This window comes from Uranotaenia lowii, chromosome 3 (genome assembly GCF_029784155.1).
Source record: "Uranotaenia lowii strain MFRU-FL chromosome 3, ASM2978415v1, whole genome shotgun sequence".
Taxonomy (NCBI): domain Eukaryota; kingdom Metazoa; phylum Arthropoda; class Insecta; order Diptera; family Culicidae; genus Uranotaenia; species Uranotaenia lowii.
In genome coordinates this window covers 72,032,540-72,052,404 of record NC_073693.1, presented here as the reverse complement: position 1 = coordinate 72,052,404, position 19,865 = coordinate 72,032,540, and the positions used below count along the sequence as shown (strand labels likewise).

The 19,865-nt window shown below is 34.6% G+C and overlaps 1 protein-coding gene across 4 annotated transcripts in view; it reads right to left on the bottom strand.

The window, feature by feature from the left end:
• Window positions 1–929: 929 nt before the first annotated feature.
• Window positions 930–19,865, bottom strand: part of LOC129755964 (probable chitinase 2) — a 31,210-nt gene continuing 12,274 nt past the window's right edge. For 3 of the 4 annotated variants that reach the window (XM_055752685.1, XM_055752686.1, XM_055752687.1), the window contains exons 3-6: window positions 17,978–19,011; window positions 10,139–10,303; window positions 2,047–2,242; window positions 931–1,983 (exon numbers count right to left, since the gene is read on the bottom strand). In XM_055752685.1, the coding sequence (XP_055608660.1) occupies window positions 1,002–1,983; window positions 2,047–2,242; window positions 10,139–10,303; window positions 17,978–18,083 (1,449 nt within the window). In that variant the 5' untranslated portion in view covers window positions 18,084–19,011 and the 3' untranslated portion in view covers window positions 931–1,001. Of the gene's footprint in view, window positions 1,984–2,046; window positions 2,243–10,138; window positions 10,304–17,977; window positions 19,012–19,865 lie in introns of all 4 variants that reach the window. The other variant, XM_055752688.1, reaches the window with a different exon arrangement.

Genomic DNA, 19,865 nt, shown 5'->3' with positions numbered 1-19,865 from the left:
CATACAACGTACCTATTAATCACTTTAGCAACGTTCAAGCTCATTAATGAGTACATTAAGTTCATTCAAGGAAATGGGGCAGTTGATTCTCTTTGTCAGCCAATATGTAACTTTCACAGCCTTCATTCAAGTAAATATGTGACTTTTGGTTGCTTGGAAACGTTCAGCAATCCAAATTTTTGCTGGAAACCAACAATCGGGTTTCTAATAAGCGATGGAATCGCTGCCGAATTTGGGTGATGGTTTTGCACTAGTGCAAGTGAGATGCAGCAAAAATTTCACCCAACTTTTGACAGATCTTAAGGACAGAAAGAATAACTTTTCGCTTCCATCGCCTTCGGTTATGTTCTTGTCATTTTTGCTGAAAAATCAGCAATCGATTTCAAATTGCTGGACTTTCCAGCAATTGATCTAGTTTGCTGGAAAATCAGCAATCGAGTTGTCAAATTGGAGTCTGTTTGTTTTCGCGCGCTGAAGCAAGGTGAGACTCTATTATACGAATTTTGGTAAGAATAATGCAGTTATTTTTATTTCCCTCTATATTCTAGCAACCAGACATCAAGTCAAGGGTGAGTTTTTATTGGACAGGTTACAGTCTGTTACTTACAGAACACTAGAATCGATACGTCCTCCCAACGACGATGTATGTTTGCAAATTTGCTAGTTTCCAAATCCAAACGTTCAACTCGTTCGTCTGTGCCTCGGTTTGTTCCACCAACCTAAGCCTAGCTCACGGAGGAGTCATTTTTGTCATTTTTGTAATTTTTGTCATTTTTTTTTCATTTGTGTTTGTTGATTTTGTCACAAATAGTAAAAAAATCGTTGAAACAAATAAACATTGATTCAAAGCATCAGTAATTTGTGCGTCATATTCTTATCAAAATTTCGAATAGCTTTTGTGAATGAAAGTCAGTTTAATTATTTGGTATAATTTTGTATTTACAAATCATTCAACTACAAACTCACCGTTTCACATCTCACATATCTCTCGTTAGTAGACTTTAAGCCCACCTTAGCAACAAGAAGCTGATCAATAAGCACGAACTAGATAGAGCAGCAGCTGTCGCGCTTCCTCCCGGACTTTTGACGGTCGAACCTTCAACTTCGTCAGGCACGTGGGATATTTCGTTCTCCTGGTTCAGCTCATCGGTAGCAACGACGATGGCATCATTGATCGTTTTGAGCAGCTTGTACTTATCCTGGATCGGCGGAGGGATATTCAGCTTAATCTGGTTACGATCTCCAAAATCGGTATAAGTATCCTCCTCAGCAGTACACAACCCGTTAAAATCATCCGTATCCACGGACCAAACCATCAGACCCACCAAGTTTTGTCGAATCGCGTATCGCACTTTGTTGGCCATTGACCGAGTGTTATCGTAGATGACAACCTTGGTCATGTTTCCATCCAGCATTGTAGCGATCGCTTCCGATGCTTCCGGATCCCAGGAAACGTTCCAGCCATCGGGATTTTCTTTCAACGCTTCACACACCTCGTTGTAGCCCATGAATCCATTCTCGTTGGTGGAACGTCCGGCGAAACCTTTTTCATCCGACTCATCACCTATCTTTGCCCGTTTGGCTGCCGTAACGAAAGTCCGGCCGTAGAAAGGAAGACCCATGACGATCTTGCTCGATGGAGCTCCCAATTTCATCAGATGCTCAATCGTGTACTCCACACTCAGCACATCTCGACTGCTTTGGAGTGGCGCATTGGGACCGATTTTCCGATTCCAACTACCATTATAATCGTAGCACATAATATGCAGGTAATCCAGATACTTGGACAGCGTTTTGATATCGTAAGCCGCATCGATGGTGTCTTTTCCCGCTCCGATAGCCGATGTTAGCAGCAGGTTGTTTCTCTTGAACTGCTGACTCAACTCTTTGACCAGGGAGACAAAGTTTTCCCGATCGTAAGGTTTACCACCACGCTGCGTCGGATACTCCCAGTCCAAATCCAGCCCATCGAACCCAAAGCGTCTGAAAATAGAAAGAATATTCTATTGAACGCTTCCTTTACATTTGAATTTTAAAAAAAGTTACTTGATAAATTCAAGAGCGTTCTTCACAAACGCTTGTCTCCGTTCCGGATTTGCCGCCAAATTAGAGTACCGTTCGGATCCCTCGTTCCAGCCACCGATGGCGAGCAACACCTTCAGATGGGGATTGGCCGTCTTCATCGCCACCAGCTTTTCGTATCCACCCTTGCCGTAGTTATCCTTCAAATCTTGCCATGGATCTAAGGAAACAAAATCAAAGAAAAAATAAACCGAAAAAATAAAAATCAATTTGCTTTACTGTTATCTCTCGATTCATTATCTCGTTTACAAGGAAAGTACATTGTAATGGTTCAAACTGCTTTTCATATGACTTCGAGGCGATTAACTGAACATGAAACATCCATAGGTAGGCACGAATATGAACCAATCGAAGCCAAAGGCATAGTCAGAGTTTCTTGTTTACCAATCAATTATCGATAAACTGAAACGATATCAGGAAGAATCATAGAGAAGTGGGTTCAGAATAGAACAATCAAATTTTTGTTGAACCTCAAAGGACGGTTGAATCATAATCAGTAAATGTAAAATTTAAATTTATTTGAAAAAATTCGTTCAAAACTGATTGAATTCAAAAATTTGAATTCAGAATCTGAATTCTGTACTCAGAATTCAAATGCTGAATCTCATTTTCAAATTCTGAATTTGAATGCTGAATTTCAATCTGAATAATATTCTTACATATTTTAAATTAAAACAAAATCTTTAAGAATCGAATAACATCTGTTTTCTTATTTCTTCTTATATCTAAATTGAGTTAAATTGGCATCAAATTTAATAAATTCATACAAATCTTTGAACTGAGCACATATTTAAGTCGTAATGGAAACAACATATTCTTCAATTTGAAAAAAAAAAAATAAGAGAGTGGGGATTCTTAGGGTAGAAATATCATACCTTAGCTGAAGAAAAGAGATTACAATGAACCATACATCATAGGATTCGTGATGGCTCCAGAAATACGTTTCAGGAGCCACTTTTGTCTTAAACACTTAAATTCCTCAAGTCAAATTCCTCAAGTATGGAAGAACGTATACGCATAATACGCATATATAGTTTTGGCATGAACATTAAGTTAAAATTAATAACACTAGTTTAAAAAATTTAGAAAAAGATCGTGAACTTTATCGACTGACCTAATTTTTTAAAATTGGGCTCTGAATACGAGAATGAAATTTTAAAAAATCTCAGTAGTCAGTCATCTCAAAAAAACAGTTTTTGAGTTATGCCTAAAATACTAAATTTTGGAAATTAAAAAAAGTACTTGTAAGAAATGGGACAGTTACGAAGGCGTGTAAGGTACACCGGGGTAAGTGTGGACGCGGGGTAAGTGTGGACGATGGCTATTAAAACAATACTGTGCTCTATTTTTTCAAACTTTTGATGCAGAATGTTCAATATACTTGTAATCTATCCAATAACTGCGAAAAAGATACAATTCTCACAATAACGGATGTTTACAGCGACTTTTTGTAAATTTTCTGTTTTTAACTACGATGTCGAGTAGATTTGCATCTTTTTCAATTGCAAATTTCTCGTAAACTAGCTGGCTCTTGACAAAAAACTCTACAAACAAACAATCCTTGCATTATTCGAAACAACCAGTTAGAAAAAGAAATGTGGTTAAAAATGAAGAAAAGAGAGTTTATTAACAAAAAACTAAAATTTTGTCTCCAAACCCTACTTGGGGTAAGTGTGGACGGCTTTATTCAAACTTGATATTTACTCATTTTTTCTATTTTCTCTCCTTCATCCAATATTATTTAGCAATAATTAGCATTCGGGTCATGAAAAGTTGGTTATAGTACTTGTTGGTTCTGGAATAAGCATATATTTTCGATAAAATCGGTTCTCGTGTGTTGCAACATAAAGTACACACAATAATCATTGGAAGATGCGATACTAACAGTACCATGAACTTTTTTCAAGATTTTTGACGGTTCGTGCCATATAGTAACGTATTTAACCAAGAAAACACAAATTTGTTGAAAATTTCCTGAGAAATCAGAGGGAAAATCCACTGTCCACACTTACCCCAGTCCATAACAAGTTATGTGATAACTTTTGTTGCTTTGCGCCTATCAAGCACATCTCTTCAGCGTTTGTAAACAACATGTTCTGCATCACATTGAACGTAATTTTATCAAAATTGATCCACTGCTGATTTTTTTATGATTTTTTAAAGTTGAACTATACCAAAAACCGTCCACACTTACCCCGGTGTACCTTATCTCAAAAACCATTCGTTTGATCGAAATACTTTTTATGACAGAAATGAAGGTAATCTTATTATAATTCATGAAAAAATTTGAAAAAAAAATATTTATCGTTTTTGGTAAGGAATACTTCTACTTTATTCTTGGTATCGCCCATCCGCCGGCGCACACTTTTTTCAGTCATGGTATTGGTCAGTTTTCCCACATACGTTTTCAAATCTATATTTTGGACGGCTGTATCCTCTTCCTTCGATTTCTGCTACTTTTGGCCCCAATACTTCTCTTTTGACAGAAACTGATAGCAATTTAGTGGATTCAGCTGTTTCGAAATTAAAAAAACTTGATTATTTTTGTTCCACTTAAAACGTATTTACTGGAATGTCTGCTGACAAAATCTTACGAAACGAAGCCAAATCATCATGAGATTAAGCTTAAAGCACTGACCATACTGACTGGACACTCGATTTCGTTTTCTGGATAATTTTTCCAACAGTACGCAATGTCGATTCCAGAGTGCGCAACGATCGACTTGAAGAAATGCTATCCCAGTTAGGAAATGCCACCCAACTTTAAAAATAAAACACACGCAATTTCTACGATAAAATCGGACTAAACAGGACCATTTTTCCTACAGGGCATTTTTTGTAAAATTTTTCAGGTTCGCCACCTGCCGTCGGTATTGCGAACCTACAAAATCTGACAACAAAAAAATAGACAGAAAATTGTTGAATTTTTGTTCTAAGTGTCATGTCAGTGTGGTCAGTGCTTAAAGTGTAACCAATTAGCATAGATCGGAGGTTGTGAAGGATACATACAAGACTACTTTTTAAAGGCTTTTAAAAACAGTAAAAACTAAAGTTTTCGTTAGGAAAATTGTTGTTTTCTTTTCACAGAAGCAGAATCTAGACTAATTTTTATATTTTTTCCAAAACAATCAGCAATTACATACTCTAATATGCTAGCGACATTGCCACGAGCAGCAATGGTATAGGATTCAAACGCTGGAATTTGTTTGAAATCGAATTTTTCATAAGTTTTGTCATCTGTCCTATTAATTTGGTACCGGCTATACAGCTCTGGAACTAGCAAAAATTTGTTGTTTGAGGTTAGGTTTGCATGACTTAAAACTAGGCAACACCTTCAGCTTATCGGAGAAAAAATTGTGGGACATTTCAGCGATCAAAATAAAAATTGTTGGTAAAAGACTTGACTTTCATGATGACCCTTAGCCGTAGATGCCGATCATTTGCTTTACTCTAATGTTTGATTTACACTTTGTGAACATTTTTTACAGAGCTTGCATGCTTTTCCACCACTCACACACAGTAATTTTTTGAATAATCAACGGTTTTGTCAGTTATCGATTAGAGAATGATGGATTTTGAAAGGAATTGTGCACAATTTTTTTTTTCTTTTTCTCTTGCATCGTAAATATTTCAAAAACGCGTGAATTTCGAATTTTGAAAAATAGGTCAGATAGTCCTTTTTACAGGCATCAAATTGCTGCCAAAATTTTAAGTGTTCGACAACTAGGAAATGAGCTATTAGCAAAAGAAAGTGTCCCATTTCTAAAAGAACTACGCTTTACTTATATTCAAATATCTCGTACTGCATAGCAATAATTTGAAATCTTTTATTGTATATAGAGGGTGAATGAACTTCCTGTCGATCACCTGAACTGAATTTTGGCGTATGATCAACAGTATTGTTGATATTAGTGAAGTTGTGATAAAAAAAACTATAAAAATGCATTTTTATACAGAAAATTTTGTTTTATCGACAGTTTTAGACTCGATGTTTTAGACTGATTGCTTTTTATGGATATTTTTCTTAAAGCCTTAATTGAGACAAAGATTTCACTTCATGACTGTAACACGATGGAACTTAAAACAAAAAAGTTATTGCGGTTCAAAGATTGTATTTTGGCAGCAAATTGTCGTCAAACTCGTAATGAGTACATTTTACGCATTGCGTTTTGACGACAATTTGCGGCCAGAATACAATCTCTGGCGAAGAACGAGATATTTCGTATTTTGTTCCTAATCTGTGCGGTATAAGGCTTGAAGATATAGTTTTCTGTCAAAGTAGATAGACACATGCTCTAACATTTATATTATTGTGTTCATTTTTTTTAACATGTTCATGATACTAAACTTGCAAATTTTTAAGGTAATACAAAATGGCGAAAAATTGCTTTAGAAAACTGAAAAATTATATAAAGTTCTTAAAGTTTCTGAAAAGCTTGCAAAAAACTATTTCAATAATAAATTTCGGAAAAATGGGGTCTAATTGCACTGTCTTTTATGCCAAAGGACATACACTGCCGGCCAAAAGTTTGGGATCACCCGCTAAAAAACATGCAAATTTTGATCGTTCATATCTCAGCCGTCTTAGGACATATTGCAAATCTTCTGATCTCATTTGAAAGATAATGAGCAATAGCTATTTCGGAGTTATTTTGCTCAGAAATAATGTTTTAGTTTTGCACCTAAAACTTAACCTAAAGTTAGAGCATTTTCGAAAAAACGTACTCAATATTCAAAGCCGATCATCTCGCGATAGGGTGGACGAAATTTCAAAATTTGAGTTGCATTAGAATCCTTATTCTATACTTCTCAAAACACAATCAAAAAATTTTGTGCAAAATTTAAGAATGTACTTTTAATTAATAAAATAGACACTTAAGTTATCGTCCAAAAGTTTGGGATCACCCCTAGTATGGTGTATCGACCAAAAGTTTAGGATCATTTTTTCAAAAACATGCAAATTTATCTCATTCATATCTTTCTCATCTATCATCGTATTGCAGATCTGAAGGGTGCATTTCAAAGCTTAGGAATTGTTGTTTTTTCATAAATTCATTAAAAAATTATATTTTAAATCCATAACCATAAAAAATTCACAATCATAAGTGTGAATTTTCAAAAAACAATTAATTTCAAGTAAATTGTATATGGTTATCACTTTAAAATATAATTTTTGTATGAATGTATGGAAAAACAACGATTCCTAAGCTTTCAAATGCACCCTTCAGATCTGCAATACGATGTTAGATGAGAAAGATATGAATGAGATGAATTTGCAAGTTTTTGGCCAATACACCATACTGAGGGGTGATCCCAAACTTTTGGACGATAACTTAAGTGTCTATTTTATTAATTAAAAGTACATTCTTAAATTTTTGCACAAAATTTTTTGATTGTGTTTTGAGAAGCATAGAATATGGATTCTAATGCAATTCAAATTTTGAAATTTGGTCCACCCTATCGCGAGATGATCGGCTTTGAATATTGAGTGCGTTTTTTTGAAAATGCTCTAACTTTAGGTTAAGTTTTAGGTGCAAAACTAAAACATTATTTATGGGCAAAATACCTCCGAAATAGCTATTGCTCATTATCTTTCAAATGAGATCAGAAGATTTGCAATATGTCCTAAGACGGCTGAGATATGAACGATCAAAATTTGCATGTTTTTAGGCGGGTGATCCCAAACTTTTGACCGGCAGTGTACTTAAATTCAAAGTTTATATTTCTGAAGAAAAATCATAAAGGAAAAATTAAATTACAGTCTTGGACAAAGTTGTAGAGCAGAAAATTTCATTCAGAAAATTTATAAATTGGCTCAAAAACTTTTGAATGGCCCGGTTCCAGTATCAACAGAAAATGCATGTTCGTTTTTTTTTCAGAACAAAATGTTAAATTTTCCCATACAGACCTAAAAGTTAAAATTTAATCACGTGAACGGTAATTTAAAATTCTGCAAAAAATCATAGATGAGTTTTGGACCAAAACGAAGCTTTTAAGACATCAGGTTTGAGAAATCAGAAAAAAAAACCCGAATCAACTCAGTCTAGTATACATCAATTCTGAATCTAAAATCTGTATAATATGTGGAAATGAAAATTCTAATTGAAAATTATTTCGATGAGTTTTGCTTTTGATTACAAATTTTAAAACTAGTTCTTCAAAAAGAATTCTGAAAAAGGAATTCCGTTTTTTTTCAATAAACAAATCCTAAAATGGATAAATTAAAAATCGGAGTCGTGCGTTAACTTTTTCTATAAAATTTATCATCCTATTAAAAAAAATTGAACGATAACAAAATTTTTTATCATTTTGGGTTAAATTCAGTTTTCAATTCCTAAAAAATATTACCTCAATTATGCCGAATTTTGCATTTTTTGTTGGTTGTGGTTATGCGTCCAACGTAATCTTTCCATGATTGAAAACTACACCCAACTATGCTACCATTGTGGTATCAAAAGCTCAATTTGGTCTCAGTTTGCTATCATTTTTTCATTTGTATTTCAAATGTATTTTTTTTTTTCAAAATTGCATATGGTTCAGAATACCTGAATGATGCTTAGTTTTGCTCTCCAAATAAATGCTACATCACATTTTGCTTCCAGTTTGTTGTTGATACCTTATTTTGTTCTTAGGTTGCTATCAATCCAGTAATTTTTGAAACCTTAATTATGTCTTATTTTGCTATCGTCTAGTCTAGTGATGCTCTCATTTTGCTGTTCACGCCTCATTTTAGTATCATTTTGCTATCGATTTTGGCATCAAAGTCTGCTCGGGTTATAATTTTAATTTCTCAATTTCATGTTGAATGTTTAGTTTTTGTAGGTATATTTTTTAATAAAAAAAATCTCAAAATATCCGTGAATTAAGAACAGTTGAAATCTGAAATTGAATTGCTTTTTGATTTTGAAATTGTTGTCACATTTTAAAACCTGTAGCTATGCTCCAATCTATGCAAATTAGATTTGTATTCAGAAGGAAAAAAATGTTTGAAAAAGTGATTTTTATAACATTTCAAAAAAGAATTATCAGAATTTGAGAAATCTAAATAAACTAATATATTCTTAAAGCCTATAAAATTCCCTTTCCAACAGTTCTTTTTATTTATTTAATTTTTTGCGTCATAGTGCTTAAACATGTAATACTGTGAACTATTCTTAAATCTCCTATACTTTAAAAATCATTGTAAAATACTTTTCATTATTACAATTTACAGTTGAACTCGTTTTTCGTTAGGAAATATAAAAATTGTCTACCTGAGAATTCGAGTAGGCGTTGACTCACGCGGACGTCAAAAATTTTCGATCCGTGAAAAAGTCGTTGTAAGTAACCGAGGAAGAAAAAAGTTAAAATAAGGAAGAACCAGTATCGAATTCAGTTGAAAATAACCGCAAAGGTGTGCAAAATTTTTACGTGTGAAACAAATCAGCCTAAGAAAATTCAGTTGCAGTAGGTTCCGATATCAAAACAGCATCTGCCTGGCTTCTGCCAACTTTAGATGTACGGTTCCGATTCAGCGAAGAATATGTCTTGTTGGCAATAACCTATTTCGTGAGATCAAAACTATTTTTCCTTTTTTTTGTCTCGACTTTAGTCGTTCTACCATCTTTATGGCATTCGCGACTTTACATCAACATTGCTGTTGGCGGACAGTTTTTTTTGCAAAATTTTAAATTCAAAAACATCGAATCCCCATGAGAACTATACATCTTAGAATGAAAATCTTCTTCAGTCTAGTCTCATTAGAGCCTCGAAAACCAGCAACGACAAGACAAAAGCAGCGAGTTCACACGCTTGTTTTCGCCCCAGACCGGAAAACACGTAACCTGATACCGGGCAACCGGTATCGCTTTCCTCGTTGCATGATTAGCTAACTTTCACGTGTAAAGGCAAAGGGATTTATTGGTTTTATTTTGTTTTGCTGTATTAATCTCCCCTCTTGAAGAAAACATTGATCAACAAAATTAATCAAGCTGATTACTGGAGGTCAACTTATTGAAGTTTGATTTTTAGGGGGATTTTTTATACAAGCTGCTATCCAAATTACACAAACACTTACCTAGCGATTTCATGGCGTTGTTCTCCTCGTCCAGTCCGGCAAACGCGTACACGGCGTGGGTGCACAACTTTGGGTCGAAGTGGTCCAAACTGTAGGAAGCCGTATCCTTCCTGTAGACTGCCCATGTCGAAATGTAGCACACAACCACACGGTCGTGATCGGTTACTGCAAAAAAAAGATATAACAATGATTTTAAAAAAAAGCTTTTTTTAAACTTGAATTAATTTTCATCAAGGATTTCAAAAAAAGAAATTCAGATTTAAGTTTATATTTCTGAAGAATATAAGAATAAGAATTCAAAATTAAAAATAAGATTTAGAATTTTACAGATAAAATATCGTTGGATAGGTAGGTATTCTATAACAGAATGTAAGAATTTCTATAACAGCCATAAAACGTTCATAGAACCACGCTGATGGCAGTTCTTTCCACTTTATTCCTTGTTCTATGTCTTTTCTCCTTCTCTCGGTGATAGAAGATTCGCACATAAAGTATAATCCAGAGATCACTTCATCAACCTTATATCCAGCAATCGGAGGGGTTATTGCCAGCCAGCACTCAGCAGCAGCACCAGAATGTGAACAGGAAACCGAACCAGTTGATGACCACTTCAAGGTTAACGTGCTAGTGCGCTGGAATAATTACGTGTTTCTTCTGGAGCGTCGTAAGCAAGAAGACCGGCTTTACGGTATTCTGGCAAGCAACGATTAATTCAATGTAAGGCATTCTGAAGAAGAAACTTTCATCACTTCTAACATGCATGGATGAATCATTTAAAACTTTTTTTGTTGAAAGGGGTTTCCAGCATTTTAATCGTGATTCCCACAAATTTTTCGAAGAGTCGTTGTCATAGTTTTCCATCTCGCGACCTAACTTGATGAACATAATTCCTTAAATTCACTCATTCCATGGCGTTTCAAATTTCTCGGGCGTCCTACATTCGCCAGATCACGCTCCACTTGGTCTAAGCTCGTTGCGCCCCTGCTCGTCTCGTTCCTACCGGATTCGTAGTGATCCGTAGAGTATCCGTCCAGTCTTCGCCACCTTCTGGATACTGAATTCACAGTCGAGTCGCGCAATCTCATGGGAAATTTGCAACAATTGAAGATTAAAATTATGGAAGATCGCTTGGTTTTAATACAGTGAGCGAAATAAAAATAGCGCCACCATGTGTTTTGCTTGTTAAAGTATAAATGATTGAAAATTTCGAAATTTTTTTTCCAAAGTTTGTTCTGAATTGCTTAACGGATGAATCAAGCATAAGTTTGCTTTTTTTGGACGTAGCAATTGGCGTTGAGGACCAAAAATATGAAAAAGTGGTGCGAAATAAGAATAGCGCCACTTGAGTTTTTCAACAAAAACAAGATTATTTTTAAAAATTTACTGTGTAAAAGTGAATAAAAATGCTTCTACGAATTATTTGAATAAATCACTGCATTTTAAGGAGTTTTCCAGAATTTCAAAGGTTTTCAAAGGTATTAAAAGGGGGTTTTAAGAGATGCTCCTCTAGTGCTAAGCAATTGGATATTTGAGCTATAAAACTTTATCAAACTGCTTGATTTCTTCATTAACATTCATAAGTATGATGCAGAATGATGAAACATAGATTTCCGGTGAGTTTGAATCCAAAAAGTAGGTTGGAATTCAAAAATACTAATGTTTTTTAATAGTCAAACACTATTTCTCTAGTTTTAATTCATAGATGGCAGCACTGTCTTGCCATTTAACCAAATTCATGCCCATTTTCAAATATCCAGGATTAATTGGATGATTTTGATCATGAAATAAATATATGTACCGTGTGAACGCTTTGGAAATTCTAAGATCACTAAATCCAGAAAAAATTAGAATTGCATCAAGGTCACTAAATGTGATTTTTTTGGACCGATTATCATTATAAAGTTATAGTTTGCGATGGAGCTTGATAGACCAGACGGCTAGCAGTATTATTGGTATGATTTGCAATTGAATCGGAAGTTGGGATGATCAGGAATTTTGGAGGTTGTATATTTTTGTGCTGGTGATTCTTTAGCAAATCCGGAAAAGCTTTCTGCAGCGTGAACTTCCACAAAACTGTGATGGGAAAATACCTCAAAATGATGAATATGGGCCTAAATAAACCTAAAAAATCAATATTGAGACTAAATTTGGTTTTGACTGCAAGATAGTGCTGCCATCTACGACTTGAAACTGGAAAAAGTGTGGTTTACTGAACAAAATCAAGTTTTTGATTTCTAACATATTTTTTTCTGTTTCAAAATTAATCCCGAATGTTTGTTTCATCATTTCACGTCAATTGAATGAAGAAAGTAAGTAGTTTGGTAAAGAATTACAGCTCAAATATCAAATTCCTTAATGCTAGAGGAGCATATCTTAAAACCCCTTTTAAAACCTTTGAAAAACTTTGAAATTCTGGAAAACTCCTTAAAATGCAGTTATCTATTCAAATAATTCGTAGAAGCATTATAATTTACTTTTACACAGTAAATTTTTAAAAATAATCTTGTTATTGTTGAAAAACTCAAGTGGTGCTATTCTTATTTCGCACCCCTTTTTCACATTTTTGGTCCTCAACGCCAATTGCTACGTCCAAAAAAAGCAAACTTATGCTTGATTTATCCTTTAAGCAATTCAGAACAAACTGGGGACGAAAATTTTCGAAATTTTCAATCATTCATATTTTAACAAGCAAAACACATAGTGGTGCTATTCTTATTTCGAGCACTGTATCTCAAAAAAACATCAACTTTGCATTTATACTGCATTTAATCATGGGAACAGTACTTTTGGTTTCGTTTAAAAAACTGATTTTGGAAGATTTTGATGTCCTGAATTCTAATCACCTCTAAGGGCATCTGTATTCGTGGTCTATTCTTGGGTCTAATTTATACAAGAATTGAACCAAAGAAATTAGATCCGATCCAATGAAAAAACTGCCAACTGCACTCGTGTTCCATTATCTGTCAAACGGTTTAGAACTGCGTCAAATTGGATCCAAATCTCATCAGTTTTGGATCAATCCTTATACCAGCTCTAAAAAAAGTTGAGTTGAAACTGGTATAATGGATCACCAATGTGGTTGCTCGGATAGGAATTTGGGTCTAAACCGGCTGTTTGGACCACGGATACAGGTGCTCTAATGATTTGGCGTTTGGAAGATTTAATATGCACCAGTTTTGTATCAAATCAATCTTTGATTATTGAAAAACTAGACAACAAACATGAAAAACAAAAACTGATTTTGAATCTATTTAGAACCCCTCAGAATTTTCCTACTTATTCTAGTTTCAGAGATACAATACCTAAAAAATAGAAATCCGTAATTTTTAGAAAATATAATAAAATTTTTTTACCCAACTCCGAAATACGGAAGAGCGGTTTAAGTTTTTGACATTAAAGATTTTAATTTATTATACAACTTTGCTGAAGACTGCATACCGTTTTGATTTATGCTTTTAGAATTTGATAAGAATTTGTCAGGCTTAAATTTCCTTCAAAATTTTTTCAAAATATCCTTCAAATTTCCTTTTTAAAGAAAAAGGAAAAATAACAAAAAGAAAACTCCTATATTTTTTTCTCAGAAGTCAGAAGTCGCGGTCCTCGGGAAAGTTGATAATTAATTTAAACCTTTTTCTTTAAATGTCTGTAATATTCTAAAATTTCTACAGTTTTGTTAAGAAAATGCAAAGTTTTTCAAATGAATTTCTACTTTTTTTAAAAGTTATCCCAACTACGAAAGCAGATACAGATAATTAAGTTTCATTTTTGGATTCAGTGACCCCAAATACGTCAAAATCTGTTCTTAAAATTTTTTGCACCTCGGTAAAATGTGAATTTTATTGTTGTGATATTTCGAGTAAAAAGGTTGCCTCTACATTTCATTACGTAGCTCAAATTTGGGAACATCCATAAATGACGTAGCATTTGTGGGGGAGGGGGGAGTTTGACTTTGTGTGACGATGTGTGACGAGAGGGGGGGGTAGGGGTTCAAGTAAAGCTACGTAGCTTTAATTAAATATCGAAAAAAAAAATCTAAATTGAGCAAAATTATGCCTAATTCAATCCAGTCTGAACATGTAGCTTTTGACTCCTACTGCCCGACTGTTTTCAAGCGTATCAAGGAGCGTACATGCAAGAAATTTTTTTTTTTTTTTTTTATTAAAGACACTTTACCATTCACATGGCATTCATGTCTGTGTCTATTCCTATTAACATAATTTACAATTTATCTATCAGATTACATAATTTTAGAAATTTCAGAACATTGTTTTCCTTGCTTACACAGTTCGACAGAATATCGAAGATAGAAAGACCCTCTAGTTCAGATGAGCGGCGAGCTTGATCGAAACCTCGGCAGTCAACCAGGATGTGTTGAATAGTTATTCTAACACCGCAGAAGGAACATTCTGGTGGTGTACTTCTTTCAAATAAAAAAGAGTGTGTTAAACGCGTGTGTCCTATACGTAACCTCGTAAATACACGTTGTTCAGATGCGTGTATTTACGAGGTTACATGCAAGAAATGCAATTTATATTTTGCTTGAAATGTTCTCCAAAAGGAGCATAGCAAAATCCACAAGGTCCCAGCCTCGGATAGAAAGATTCGTCCAAAGCGAATTGTAGGCAAAAGAGGACACGAAGTGCTGGTCATCACTCCGGAGGACGATAGAGAGTGGGTGGAGGCAGCTGACATCGCAGATGCAATTATTCCAGCCGAACAGACGATGGAGGAAAGCTGCCCAACGATTTCATTGGAATCCAGAATGGAGATAATTTGGACCGAAGCAACTGATTGAATACTTACTAGCTAACCCGTTTGTTGAAAGGTAGCACGATTTTTTTGACTGATTGATATGCTTTTTTAAACTTCCATTTATAACTTCTTTCCCTTTTTTTGTTATTTTTTGTATTATTCTTGCAAAATGCTGATAATAAAAGTTAAAATTAAAAACCGATTTTTTTTTAAATGGGGGGGGGGGTTTATTAAAGCTACGGTATTATCTAGGGGGGGGGGAATATGACTTTGTGACGAAATGCTACGAGGGGGGAGGGGGGTATAAAAACTTACAAAAAAAAGCTACGTCATGTATGGATGTTCCCTTTCTGAAATTTTCTAGTAGATAAAATTCAATCTCAACTTTTAAGTAACTCAACAAAAGTTTTTAGGTGTAATAGGGTAACGGACTTATTTTGGACTAGGGGACCTATTTCGGACCACCTTTTCTAGCTCTATAATAAAGCAAATAAAATTAAAAAAATTAATCCACTACATTAAGTGCCTGGGCTTCAACTGTATTCGTTCAAAAATTCCATGATAAGTTGCTTCATAAGAGAGCTAGAATATAAATAGGTCCTAAAATCAATAAAACCTTCAAACTTTATTTGAAAAATAGGTTTAGCAATTGCTGATGCATTAAGGAGTGTATTCGAAAAAAAAATGCAACACTTTGTTTTGTGAATAACTTTTGAATGCAAGGATGTCGTACGCAATTTACAAAATTTGACAATCTGTAAAGTGGTTTTTGAGATAGCGTCCAACACTGATGATCATTGACAAAATTTTTAGAGCAAAATCGAAAAAAAATACAGAAAAGTTCCAGTGGGAGACCCAAAATAAGCTTGAAATCAATTATTCGACCAAAATTCACATAGTGAATAGTTTAAGAGGTCCTATAGCATCCAATAGTGAGCTTAAATTTGAATAAAAGTGAAGATGATTGATTCCATAAGGTGAGAGGAATGTGGGGGGATTTTCAAGCTCATTCCGAAAACACGGATAGAGGAAGTGATAGGAATAGTTTGTCTGATGGCAGTAAAAAACTACTCAGAAAAATATTTGATGTATGTGCTACGGCTTTACCAAAACTACTAGATGAAAAAGTGCATTGAACTTATTGGACACCTTGTAAAGTGACCGTATAAGAATAGAAGTATGTAATATGTATTATTTTGAACCCTCTACTGCATACAAAACTATGGAATTACATGGTTTGGAAGTTTTTTTTACATTTTATAAAGATATATTAAGCAATTACAAAACCTAAAAATGGTAAAAAAGTATTGAAAAAAAATGGTTAGCATAAATTTCTTGGATTTTTTTTGTAAATTCTTTATTTGAAACGGCTCATATCTTTAAGCTTTAAGGAGCCAAACTCGTTTTGTAATTTAACAATTTGAATACTTAGCCTAACACTTGTTTAAAAGAAAAAGGAGGATAGAAAGGGAAATTTGAAAATTAAAAGAATTACAGACGAAGATCAATAGCTTTTAAAAAATATATATATGCAAACAAACTGAATAAAGGTTCTTTATTAATCAATATCGCTGATTTGTTTATTATTTTCAAACACTCCTTTAACAAAACATCAATAAAAGAGAGGTTTAGCATGTAAATCTACAGTAAACAATGAATATCAATGGGACTGGGAATTTACATGTAACAAACAGTATTAATACATGTAATAACGCGATTCCCTTCTACCCATGCAGCTGCATGTAAATCTACGTGGATTTTTCTAACTGTGTACGAGTTTTCGAATACAGAACATTCTATGAAGCTTTTCATAAAAGTTGTTCGTCAAACCAGAATAAAACATTTGTTTCGAAAAAAATTAGAGAAAAATTGTCTATGACCGAACCGCAAAATTCTTATCACCTGGTTACCATTTGAGGGTGATGATGAGGGGCAGATTAAAAAAAATGAAAGTTTCAAGTTGAAATCATGTTTAATTTTGCATATTTCCTTGTCCGGTCATAGACAAATCGCACTTTTTTAAATTTCCTAATAATTTGTTTGAACTATCGTTTTGTTATCTTATATGTACTGTAGTCGAAAGATAACCAACAAACGATGACATTTATGTACAATTCAAATTTTGCGAGCCAGTAAAACATTATTAGGACAATGCTTTTTCGAAAAATGAATGTTGTCTGGTAATAAATAAGTTCTCCTATATATTCAAGGATAAATTTAACGGTATCGCCATAAAAATCAATGTCACAAGAGGCGCAAAATGTTTCCCAATTATTAACAATTTGCAATGCCACTCTGTTGTGTTGTGAGCCTACTTGGTTGAATGATTCAACTGAATCAAAGCAATCGAAAGATTCCTTTTAATTCAACCACGGTAAATGAAAAGTTCATATACCGGTATTTCGATAGCAACTTACTACAGCGTTTTCGCTCACTGAAGAAGGTAGCAAGTTGCTATCGAAATACCGGTATATGAACTTTTCATTTACCGTGGTTGAATTAAAAGGAATCTTTCGATTGCTTTGATTCAATCAATTTGCAATGATTTTTCTTTTCTCAACGCTTTCTCTCAAAACTCAAACAAGTTACGGCATAAAATAGACATAAATAATTCATATTCTTGGAAAAACAAAAAAAAAATCATCAAACATGGAATGCAAAACTAGGTAGTTACATTTTAGAACGTTATTCACCACACAAACGCGGTCAGACCAGAAACACATGTCGATGGACCTTTGTGTATCATTGGGACTATCCCTATGGAAGTTCGTTGATATTGTTCTTTTCTTTAGCCTGCATATCATCAAACCGAAAATATTAATCCAAAATGATCAACGCTTTTTGAAATGCGATTCAACACGGTTGCGACAATAAACGGACCGATCGGATCTTCGCTATCCGTTTCATTTTCGCACAGTTTTGGAAAGCGCAAATGACTCGTGATTAGTCATGCGGATATTCTTTCTCATCCGCGAAACTGCGATTCGCGGATTGTTATTGTTGTTGCGTTGCAAGTTGGCAGACGGAGCCCCAAAAATATTTTTATACCCCAACCCAACAACAACTCGACTAAAAACACCAACTCACCTATACTGGCAAACGTCTGGTGCTGGCCATTATTGGGGGCTCCGAGTAGCAGAAGCACCACCGAAACCGTCAACGATATCCAGCTTTTGAAGGTGGAAGAACTCATGTCACTTCCCGAACGGAAAATAACCGTTACAAATTGCGGCTGGTCAAACCGGGTTGGTACTAAACGGTGTATTCTCTTCTCAGATAACCATCAAACACAATCGATAACTACTGGTTCTCAAGCGAAAACAACAACTAGATATGCCTTACACGGCTATTACTCAGAAATAACTTCAATCGAAAACGAAAGTAAAAGTGCACCCGCGATCGACGTCGTCGTTGGCAAATTAAATTGGCTCAGGATCGGGGGATTGGTTTCGCGTAAATGCCACGAACGACAGGCCACAGTTATTGCCTCACAAACACTCCCTCAAAGTATAGATTTCTTGTTGCAGGTTTCGTAAGAAAATAAACTATAACGTTAATCTTAAAAAGGAAGAATGTGTCACGGGGTCCACGAAATGATGAGAGACAACTCCACTGCTCCCCACGATTTCACACACCTAGAAGGGTCTCTTAGTAAACTGGTCTTAAGTAAGACCATCTAGCTTAACCTTCTGCGCTAGTAAATGTTTCTTGAAAGTAGCAAACTGTGAAAAGCACTCGAAATCAGCCACCGACAGCGACGCGCACCGACAGAACTCTCAGCGCAAACTAACTCAACTTGAGGCGCAACTTTGCATCATGGGCCATGGCACGGCAACTTGCCGGCTAAATTCAGTCGAGGTTTGAGTTTGGTAAACTTAATACCTCTGCTATGCCTCTCTGCAGCCAGCCAGAATAAACCGGTTTCTCAAAACACGATGTGGTTCTTTCTTCTCGCTAGGTCTTCGTGAGTCTTCGATAATAGCTTCGGTTGTTTTAGCATTTCCGCCCAACGATTCAAAACGATTGAGGGAGTTCCTTTCTTATTGAAGGCTTGCCCGGTGAAGTCTCTCTCATTTCAGTTGCCGGTTTGAGCGATGGACAACGACGACGATTAACCGGAGCTGTGCACAAAATAGAAACAAAACCATGAAATCAATATTCATCCCGAAAATTAACCACACTATGAAAAACAGTGAAAAATTTAAAAGAGTTTTTGAATACCGCAAACAGACTCAGAAATAAATCATTAGTAAACAGAACCCATGATATTAAAAAAAATTATAAATAAGAACAACAATTAAATAAAACAAAAAAATTAAATGAAATTCAATAAACAAAAAGAACGATCGAATCTTGCCAGTGAAACGTCATTGGATATCAGTGATCCATATTCCACTTCGCTATAGAAACCTGTTAAAGTTTAATTGATAAAAAGTGAAAGGTGGAAGTATGACTCAGACTTTAGTCTGAGTCAATCAACCTATTTTTCATCGAATAATTAAGTTTGACAAAAAAAAACTAGAGATTTTATTCGTCTGTTCATCACATTCAGAATTCAGATTCAGAATTCAGAATTCAGATTCAGAATTCAGATTCAGAATTCAAATTCAGAATTCAGATTCAGAGTTCAGAATTCAGAATTTAGATTCAGAATTCAGATTCAGATTCAGAATTCAGATTCAGAATTCAGATTCAGAATTCAGATTCAGAATTCAGATTCAGAATTCAGATTCAGAATTCAGATTCAGAATTCAGATTCAGAATTCAGATTCAGAATTCAGATTCAGAATTCAGATTCAGAATTCAGATTCAGAATTCAGATTCAGAATGCCGATTCATAATTCAGATTCAGAATGCCGATTCAGAATTCAGATTCAGAATTCAGATTCAGAATTCAGATTCAGAATTCAGATTCAGAATTCAGATTCAGAATTCTGATTCAGAATTCAGATTCAGAATTCAGATTCAGAATTCA